Source organism: Artemia sp. Qi Xiang Cuo, unplaced genomic scaffold (genome assembly GCF_049724085.1).
Source record: "Artemia sp. Qi Xiang Cuo unplaced genomic scaffold, ASM4972408v1 HiC_scaffold_3314, whole genome shotgun sequence".
Classification (NCBI taxonomy): Eukaryota; Metazoa; Arthropoda; class Branchiopoda; order Anostraca; family Artemiidae; genus Artemia; species Artemia sp. Qi Xiang Cuo.
This window is the reverse complement of record NW_028300706.1, coordinates 57,324-67,962: the sequence shown is the minus strand read 5'-3', so window position 1 is coordinate 67,962 and position 10,639 is coordinate 57,324. Positions and strand designations below refer to the sequence as shown.

The following is a 10,639-nucleotide window of genomic DNA, read 5'->3' as shown; positions in this document are numbered from 1 at the left end:
TAGATGTGTTTGGGGGAATGATGGGTGCGGGGGGGGGGGGGGTGGTGACTAGTTGCCCTCCAATCATTTTCGACTATTAAAAAGGGCACTAAAACTTTCGATTTCCAATCGAATGAGCCCCTTTGAAGTTCTTACGACGACCTCTTCCATATGAAGTGCCTCTGGGAAAAAAATAAACAAATACATAAATAATAAAACAATGGAGCCGTACGGCCTTTACTATAGGCAACGCTACAGCGTTGCCTCTGAAAGTACAAATTATATTCTGAAGATATTCTCCGTTTTGAATTATTCTGTTAATAGAAAGTTTGGCGAAGCGTTTTTTGAAATTGTCCCTGGATTTCTAAGTCAGTGCTTTGTTCTGCCTATATCGCGTTGTGAAGTTTTGAATGCTTTGAATCATCTTAAGTCGAAATCTATAGATGCTGATGGTATTTCTAAAAAGCATCTAACTCCCGAATGTCCTGAACTTGTGTCACATCTTGCGCTTTTGTTTCAAATGTGCTTGGCGTCTTCTGTCATCCCGGAAAGATTTTTGTGTGGCAGCGTGACTTCAATTTTAAAAAGAGGTAAACCGCCAACAGATTGCTCTTATTACCGTCTAATTTCTGTTTCTTGCAATATTAGCAAGGTCTTCGAGTATATTCTTTGCCCTAGTCTAACTCAAAATATTTCTTTCTTTGGTGAAAATCAACTTGCTTTCAGATCTGGTGTAGTGTACCAACATGCTCATCGTGTCCTTTCTTCTATTCTACTTTTTATTTCTTCTAAGGGTAAAATCGTATATCCCTGTACACTTGATCTTTCAAAGGCTTTGATTCTGTTGTTGATAACCCGCTTTTCTTTTCTTTGGCTTCTTCTGGTGTTAATTTTTCGGTTATTTACCTTCTACGGTTTTGGTATTCTAATTCTTACCTCCGCCTGAAATCTTCTCCAGAAACAACTGTTAAAGTGCTTCAAAGCACTTGAACTTTTTTCTTATAATCTTTCTTCGTCTACTCCTCTGGAATGTAATGAATTTTCGCCACCTTTTGGTGACTTGGTATTACTGTTTCTAATTCTCTAGCTCTTTTCTGTAAACAGATTGTTACTGATGCAGTAAGAAAAATTCAGTTCATTTATTCAAAAATTATAGCAAACAGTGGATTATATAACAGAAGAGCTCTTGGGCGTTTATTCTCGACTTTTTCTGATCATTCTGTACTTTATTTTTCGGGTGTTTATTCTGTTCTTAAGCTAAAGCATTTGAAAAAGATTAAAGTTACATACTTCAAATTTTGCAAATTTCTTCTTTCTCTGTCGCCATGGACTAGAAATCGGTATCTAGTTAAAAATTGCTATGTTACGGATGTAACTCAAAAGCTCGGTGACCTACACAAAAAAGCTTTCTGCAGATGCATTTTGCAATATTGGCCCTGACCATGGTCTTTTACAGTTTTTTCTCAGTAGAAATTAATTGCTAGTGTTGAAGTTGTTTTGGTTTTTCTTAATTTTTTTTCTTTTTTATTCGTATGTTTATACTCCACTTGTACTACTTGTTCTCTTGTAGTTTAGGGTAATAAATGATTGAATTGAATATTAATTTCTGCTCGTTTTGAGTTTGACTCTTATTTATTTTAACTTCTGCTTATTTTGGGTTTCATTTATTTATTGATATTGATTTGTGGTAGTTGTATTCTTGGTAGATTATTTGATTCTGTTTTTGTTCAGTTTGGTTTAATGGAGTTCTTTATTTTTTTTTTTTAAACTTATTCCGTTGAAAAAGATTTTTTGATTAATAATATAAAACATTGGAGCCGTATGACTTTTACTATAGGCAACGCTATAGCGTTGCCTCTGATTTCACATATTTTTTTGATTTTTATAAGGATTGTTTTTTTTTATATAACGTTACCTATCCTCAGTGATCCTGCATTTTACAGGGTTAACAAGTGTTTGACTTATCCGACCACATTTCACATTTACTCCCCCCCTTGCTCCCTGCGTATAACTTTGAATATTTTTTTTCTTCTTTTGCAAAGAATTAAACTTTTGTTTACTTATGCTGTCATTTAAATTTCGCTTATCCTTCTTTTTCTGGATTTAGCGGATGTAACTCTTCTGACAAATAATCCAAACCGTTTCAAGTAATAATCCTTTTAGCTTTTGACGTCATTTACGTGTCGTGAAACACTAGAATAAGTAATGGGGATAAGCGATGTGGCTATTTTTGAATATCTTTGTCCTGAACCCAAGTAGTTTCAAATTTGAGTTTTTGTGGTATCCATTTGTATGATTGGAGCTAGTTTTTTCTCATTATTTCATTTTATATTATTTACATTTAAAAAAAACATGCAAAATGCTTTTCAATTGCAATTTTCGTTATTTAGTTTTTGCAAAACCAAAAGCGTATCAGTGCCATAACCTTACCTCAAATATCGACGTATCGAAAGTAAAATTCCGATACCATAAATATCGTTCAGTCAAAATATCGCCCGTGTAACAAATAAAAGATCCAAAGGTAAGCATTTCGTTATAATACATAAATATTACCATATACACTAGTTCTGACAATAACACTAAAAATTAAAATCTGACTTTATTTTAAGTTTTTCTTGCAAAACCTATAGAATTTTAAATTATTATTCCTTGTACATGTTAGTCCGCATCACCATTAAACGCTTACTATAGAAAATAAAGCCCATTGAACAAGTTCAAAAGATTCCTAACCTATTTAACTGAATTCAATTGTAAAGTTAGAATGGCTGAAGGATGGGTAACCTTAGCTACAAATGAAACCTACTGTGTTGGGGCTCTAGTCCTAGCAAATTCTTTAAAACGGGTTGCCACGCGAGGGCAACTTGCTATTCTTATAACTCCAGATGTATCTCAACTTATGAGGTAGGCCAATGGCAGATCATCAATTTTGTGTGTACTGTTAACAGAAGTACAATGCATGCAACAAACTAACAAATAGTCAGAAAAACTATGTTTCCTTCTGTTGATATCCTCTTAGGGTCACTTTAATTTTTTTATTTATTTTTGTTTTGGGGGGGGGGGTTCAAACCTTGCAAACACCCTGGTAAATATCTACCAAATCATATTATTGAGTTAGGAATAAAGTGAATGCACTATTTGATGCCTTTTTTAGGTAAAATTCTACTTTAGCTACTTTTGGCTATCTTGGGAAGGGGTTAGGTTAGGAAAATGAGGCTTTCAGGAATGGGTCTACAGGCTCAAGTATGTCCCGGGAAGGAATTTTGAAGTACCTACCTCCACTTCTTCTCCCTCTAAAGGGTCATGAAATTTGCCTACATGACAGGTATATACCCATTGAAATTTTGACAAAACAACATTTTACCTTAATTTTCAGTTATCAGTTTCTTCTTCTCTGGCTTTAGCTCTGAAAATGCAATTTCAGTTATTTGAGCAGAATTTTAAGACATAGCCTATAAATAGTTTATTTCCAAAATTTAGGAAATGTATTTGCATATCTTTAAAACCTTATAAATTGGGATTGAGCAAAGTTTTGCAGCTGAAAACAATTTTGTTGTACATTATTTAAGCAGAATATCTATTTTGCAGGGTTTCAATTCTATGACACACAGATTTTTAAAGGTCATCAAAGGTCAGGACCCTCTAGAGGGAGAAGGAGTGGAGGTAGGTACTTCAAAATATCTTCCCAGGACACACTATAGCCTGTAGACCCATCCCTGAAAGTTTCATTTTCCTAACCTAGCCCCTTTCCAAGATAGCCAAAAGTAGCTAAAGAAGAATTTTACCAAGTGAATATACCACTCAATGCCTTTTTTATGCTGATTATGAATATAATAATCATTTCTATCCGAAATGAATTTCTGCCCCCCCCCCTATATATGCCAATTCAGGGTATATATTTCTACATTTGGGGGGGGGGGTGCAAATTTTTTTTCTGATGTAAATGGGAGGTTAGTTTAAACTTTACCCCCACCCCCCCTAATGTAGAAATATATACCCTTAATTGGCATACATAGGGGGGGGGGGCTGAAATTAAATTTTGATATAAATGATTATATTTGTAAGAATCATAAAAAAGGCATCAAATGGTGTATTCACTTTATTCCTAACTCAATAATATGATTTGGTAGAAATTTACCAACACCCCTACCCCCTGGACATAACCTTGATTAGAACTATGTATTCAAAACTTAGGGTAAGATTCTGGACAAGCTAGCCTACTGTTGGCTAGCCTATCTTGAAAAGGAGTTTGGTCAGAAAAATGAAACTTTCAGTAGGCTAGGCCTAGCCTAATGAATCCAGGCAAAACCATGATTGGTCAATAATTACCAAATCATATTATTGAGTTAGGAATAAAGTGAATACACCATTTAATGCCTTTTTTTATGCTGATTACAAATATAACAATCATTTCTATCGGAAATGGATTTTAGCCCCCCTCCCTATATATGCCACTTCAGGGTAGGGTAAGACACCCAGTAGTCGGCCACCTGCCTATTCTTGGACAGAATCTTTTATACTATTTTAATGACCAATTTACAATGACCCATTTGTATGTCGGAGTTTAGGCAGAATTGTCACTTGTTAGTAAATTCAAAAATAGGAGGCGCTGTACAAGTGAAACTATTTAAATTAGTAACCTACTTGTTCAAAAATTCTTCATAATTTTGTTGATACAAAAATTAAGTTTCTAGGTGGTATAATACAGTAATTAGAGTAGTTTAAATGTCAAAAAGTTTTCAAAGTGATTAAAGTGTCCGACTACTGGGTGTCTTACCCTATATATTTCTACATTAGGGGGGGGGGGTAAAGTTTAAACTTACCTCCCATTTACATCAGAAATAGAATTTGCCCCCCCCCCCCTAATGTAGAAAAATATACCCTTAATTGGCATATATAGGGGGGGGGGGGGGTAAAATTCATTTCTGATAGAAATTATTGTTATATTTCTAATCAGCATAAAAAAGGCATTTAATGGTGTATTAACTTTATTTGAAACTCAATAATATGATTTGATAAATATTGACCACATGATCTAGGAAGGTATTGCCAAGCTATTATTTTAACTTCTGATTTCTAAGTTTTAGAAATTTGCACACTTGACAGGTCAGATATCCACTCTTTGACTATTAGAAAAAATTAGTTTAGAATTTATTCTGAATAGCATAAAATATGTTAATAATATAGGTTTTTTTTCAAATTTAATTATCACTATTATTTCTATTGTGTTACTACTTCTGTCTCTCTCCCTGTCTCCCTCTTAATGGGGGATATAATTTGAGTTATATATTGGGCTTTGAAGCCAGGGATTGTTTTATTAATTCAAAGGATAATTAGTCTTATAATACCTGGTCCCAAAAGTGAGATTGAATTTCTCAAAGCTTGGAGGGTTATTCCTCCTGTGTGTTAAAGAAAACGGATGCATATATGAAGTTTTGTTCATTTCTATCTTGTATTTAATGGACATAAATTGTGTATGTTCTGGTAAAATTCTACTTTAGCTTCTTTTGACTATCTTGGAAAGGGGTTAGGAAAATGACTTTCAGGGATGGGTCTATGGGCTAAAGTATGTCCCGGGAAGGTATTTTGAAGTATCTACCTCTACTCTTTCTCCCTCTGGAGGGTCCTGACCTTTGATGACCTTTAAAAATCTGTGTGTTATAAAAGTTAAACCTTGCAAAATAGATCTTCTGCTTAAATGAAGTACAACATAAATTTTTCATATTCATAACTATGCTCAAACCTAATTTAAAAGGTTTTAAAGATATGTAAATACATTTCCTAAATTTAAAAAAAAAACATAAATTTGCCAACTAGTTGACTAATAACTTCTCTCCAGCAAGACTTTCATTTTCCAACTAGTTGACTAATAGTGCACATTATTTGCACATTAGGGGAGTAGGGGGAAATTTTAAACTTACCTCTCATTTAGATCAGAAATAAAATTACCACCCCCTTAATGTGCAAATATATACCCTGAATTGGTATATATAGGGGATGGGGGTTAAAATTCATTTCTGACAAAAATGATTATTATATTTGTAAAGAGCATAAAAAAGGCATTGAGTGGTATATTCACTTTAGTTGTAACTCAATAATATGATTTGGTAAATATTTACCTAACTTTGCTTGCAATATCAGACAATAACTGGTTTGTTGATGTCTGATCTTGGAGAGAATTACGAGCTTTGGCTCAGTGAAAACTACATTGTAGCTATATTTAAATTAATTATTTAGTTGGTGTTTTGGGTTGGTTACTTTTTACATACAGTCCTGTTATACTTACACCCCCCCCCCATCCAATGAGCAAATGTACAACCCAAATTATATATGTCCTATCTATCTCTCAAGCATCTCAGTTGTTCCAACCCTGTATCTATAAATTGAATCAACTTGGCTACCCATATCTATAAGACATTTAGGCTATAGACCTATTTTCTTTTCAGTTCTCTAAGCCTGGGAACTTAGGAAACAGCAAAGATGGAGGCTTGAAAACATCAAGGCACAATTTATTCCTAGAAGTTTCATTCCCCTGGCCCAACTACTTAACAGGATTACATGGGTGCCCATAAGCTGAATTCCAGGGGGGGGGGGGGGCAAACCTTGTCTAATTGGCACTTTTAATGCTATATAATAGAAATCTCAGAACAAAAATATAAAAATAAGGCAGCATCATTCAGCCAGGGGGGGGGGGTGTCCCCCCTTATGGGTGCCCATGCAAGATTACAAAAGGTCAAAAGCCTCTCATCTAGAATTCTACTGTTTATTATAGTGCAGAAATCAGATAAGAAAAAAAAACAAATACAGGCTACTATTACATTTTCCAGTCAATGTTCTTTCCAAATATATTAATTTGTAATGCTACAATTAAATCCCAGCCACCTAAGGGGGTCAAGATTGTCATACGCTATATTAAATGTTAGCTTTTTATTATTTTAAATTAGCTTTATTTAGCATTATGGACCAACTGGCAATGAGGAACAAGGAGAGCCACAAAATCAGTAAACTGTGTGTGGGGGGGGGGGTTGGCTATTTCAGCTTTATCTGGGGGGAGTCTGGGATAATTTTCAACAGCAGCAATTATCAGATTTGGAATGAACATTGACGCACCATTTGATTTGCAATTCAATGCTCTCTCCAAATTTTTGTATCTGATTCCTGGCTTACTATGGGAACTTACCAAAACATGAATAAATGAGTAAAAATCTAGGGTATGGGATGTTTGCTATTTTAGAAAACAGATTGTAGCTTTATCAGGTTATTACATTTTTAGGAATAGTTTCAGAGGCAAAATTATGCCCTAGAAAGGTTTGGAAGAATCTACAGCAGGTCTCTTGTGCATGTGCTCTTCTGATCTAAACACTATAATAAAAGTAGTGCCATTAAGTTGCCTCTTCAGCCCTGTTTCCAAATATAATGGTCGCCACTGTGACAATTGTTTCTCTCCCTCCCCCCTCTCATAATAGGGCCAAATACAGCCCTTGATTTTTCAAGTTGGCATCATTTTTTTGTTTTTTTTTAAATTTTTTTTTTTTCAATTTGGCATTATTTTACAGTATGAATCAGCTGTTGCTAAAAAATAAGGAAGTAAATAATCCAAACCAATAGAATCAGTGAAGTTTTGTATAGGCTATAGCCTAGGGCTATATCTGGCCAAATGCAGTTTTCATGGTAGCTATCTTTATAATTCCCTCCCTATATTTTTGCAAATTGATGCTTCTGTGCTCAGAATAAGTCTGAAAGTGCAACATTGGAAATATATTAATAATAATCAGCCTCATAAATTTGACCATAATGGAGAAAAACACACTTGAATGAATTCACAAATAAAGAGTTCCAATCACACTGTGAACATGGGAATCATTATCATTTGGTATAAGATGTATATGGCCAATACTTATTGCTGGTAAGTGCAGTTTTGCTGGTAAGTTTATGTCATTTGTAAACATCTTAATAATGGAATACTGGATAAAAGGGGGTAAGTCATTGATAAAAAGAAGTAAAAAAATAATAGGCCCAAGCTGCTTCCTTGGGATACACCACTAAAAAAATTAGCTAATGGGAATACTCTTTCACCATTCTTCATTGCTTGAGTTTGCCCTGATAGATAATAAGTGATCTATGATTTTCTTTTTTTACTTGGGTTATAAGAAACATTTCAATACCTGAGCAGTTTGTTTTTTCAGTTAGAACTGATGTTCATAGAATCATTCAAACCTGTCAATTAAGGAAACACAAGTTAAGGTGCGAGGTTGAAAATCCCTTTATAGAGAGCAGTTGATTTAGGAACATTTTTACAATTGTTGAACCTTCACATTGGATATATAAGTTTTTTATGTTCTACTCTGTATGACTTTTAAAATGATTTTTTTAGTTGAGCTAGTCAAATGTATATAAATTAATTTCCAATGTTCTGGTTCCTTTTTTCCTGTCCCATTATGCTATCTAATAACCATTTCTCTTACTCAAGTATCAGAATAGTTCAATATTATTGAATTTCCATTCCTTAGTTTATTATTTAACTTAGCATTTTATTTCCTATTTTAGACATTTTTTCCCAATTTTTTTAGTTGGACTAGTCAACTATTTAATAGATTAATTCCCGATATTCTGATTCCTTTTTTTCCTGTCCCATTGTGTCTATTTAATAACCATTTCTCTTACCTCAGTACAAATATATTCTTATATTATTGAATTTTCTTTTCTTAGTTTATTATTTAACTTAACATTTTTTTTTCCTATTTTAGACGGAGGTTGCAAGAGGTATTTGATGTTGTGGAGCTTGTTGATGTCCTTGACTCCCAAGACTCTGCACACTTAGCCCTCCTTGCTAGACCAGAACTTGGTATCACCTTTACAAAGATCCATGCTTGGAAGCTTACACAATTTAAGACAGCTGTGTTCTTAGATGCTGACACTCTGGTATTTTTTCATTTTAATTAGGAATTATTTGTGCTTTCAAGCCTTCATAGAATGATTTGTTTTGTAGTCATTTTGATTTGCAATTTAATGCCTTATCAACTCCCTTTTTTGGTAAATTTTTGCATGCTCTATCACTGTTTAGAATTTTCTTTTTCTCTCAGCTCAACAAGTCTTTTTTTTTAATTTAGTTTTAAATAGTTTTGCAAATTTGTGTTCAATTGCCTAACTTTTCTTTTGGAATGTAGTGTTTTCTTTTATAGAAAGGAATACAAGGTTTCTATTTCCAAGAAAAAGAAACAATCCATGCATGAATAAAGCTGGCCTGGGCATGATTAAGCATGGTTACTCTTGACAACAATAAAATTAAAGAATAAATATTTGCTTCTCTTATAATTAAGAAAAGGTAATTGAGAAAAAATATGTGGCTGGAGATTATTTTTAAATTGAAAAAAAAATATCTTTAAACCTTTAAACTCTTCTTAACATTTCAGCATTGTAAATTAGACCTCAGAGGACTTTCTGTCCATCTTATATTTTCTTGGTTCTGACTTAAATTTTACTCCATATTATTAAAGTTGGCTTAAAAACAAAACACCCCTTAAAGATACTTCAGACAGGAAAACCTTTTGATTTACGCCTAGTGGATACATTCTCTATTGCAAGGAGTGGATTTTTTTGTTTAACCCCTGCCCCCCCCCCTGAACAAAAATCCTGGCTGTGCCCTTGAGTAGGGTTCTTTACTTGTATGATAAAAAAAAGTAATTTTTTAATTTAACAGGAGTGACATTTTTTTTTATGGATTAAACATGCTTTTTTTATTGTTTCCAAATTTTAGTATTCTAACCGGGGCCTCGTGTCTCTGTCAAAGCCCCAAAGAGTCACGAGATGGCCCTTACTATTTGTATAAAAGATTTTGTGGTAAATACCTACATGAATTAAAAATTCAGATAGCTAAGAAACAAACTAGCCTCTGGAGTCAGAATTTCATCCTGAATCCAAATGTAACATTCGTTTCTGTTGCAAATCAATTTTAAACCCATTATGGACCCTCAAAGACGATACCCTGTTCTCTTATTTTAGATAAAGCTTATATGCCTGTGATAGTGTCAATCATGTTAAAGCCAGTTTACCTGTAAATTGAATCGATGATGACAAAATTGAGAATCAGTAAATGTAAGGGGTATATATAATATGGGCTTTATATTTGGCTAAGGTTAGAAAGGATGGGTTGGGTTAAAATTGAATTTGCAACAGAAACAAATCTCGTTTTTGGATTCAGGATGAAATCCTGATTTTGGCTGTAATTTTTTTTGAAGCTACCAGAATTATTCATTTATATACATATTTAATGTTTTAATAATTTTAGATAGTTTAAAGGTCTACCCAGTTTCAGTATTTTTATTTTATTTAGTTATTGGATAGGTACATTAGGTAGGGTGGTTCTATAATGGCATAATATGAGCTCAATGTACAATTCGAATTTGTGACCACCTCTAGCTTTCTATGTTACAGCAGCACCAGTCAAGAAGCAAAAAAAGAAGTGTTGTTCCTGTAAAGGATTGCATTGCATGCCAAAAAGTATTGTTCACTCCTAGGTGTTTTTTCACAGGAGATATGTATTGAATCCTATATTTAAGAATAAAAACATATAGCCTACATATTTGATCAAAATTCTGTGTGTTTTTGAATTTATTGGATTTTTTTGTTTTATCTTTGAAAACATCTCTTAATGACAAAGTGT

The 10,639-nt window shown here is 33.5% G+C and overlaps 1 protein-coding gene across 1 annotated transcript in view; it reads left to right on the top strand.

Annotated features, from left to right (window-relative positions):
• Positions 1 to 2,703: 2,703 nt before the first annotated feature.
• Positions 2,704 to 10,639, top strand: part of LOC148938422 (glycogenin-1-like) — a 56,750-nt gene continuing 48,814 nt past the window's right edge. The window contains exons 1-2 of the mRNA XM_089107804.1: positions 2,704 to 2,880; positions 8,724 to 8,898. Coding sequence (XP_088963930.1) covers positions 2,741 to 2,880; positions 8,724 to 8,898 — 315 coding nt within the window. The 5' untranslated portion in view covers positions 2,704 to 2,740. The remainder of the gene's footprint in view (positions 2,881 to 8,723; positions 8,899 to 10,639) is intronic.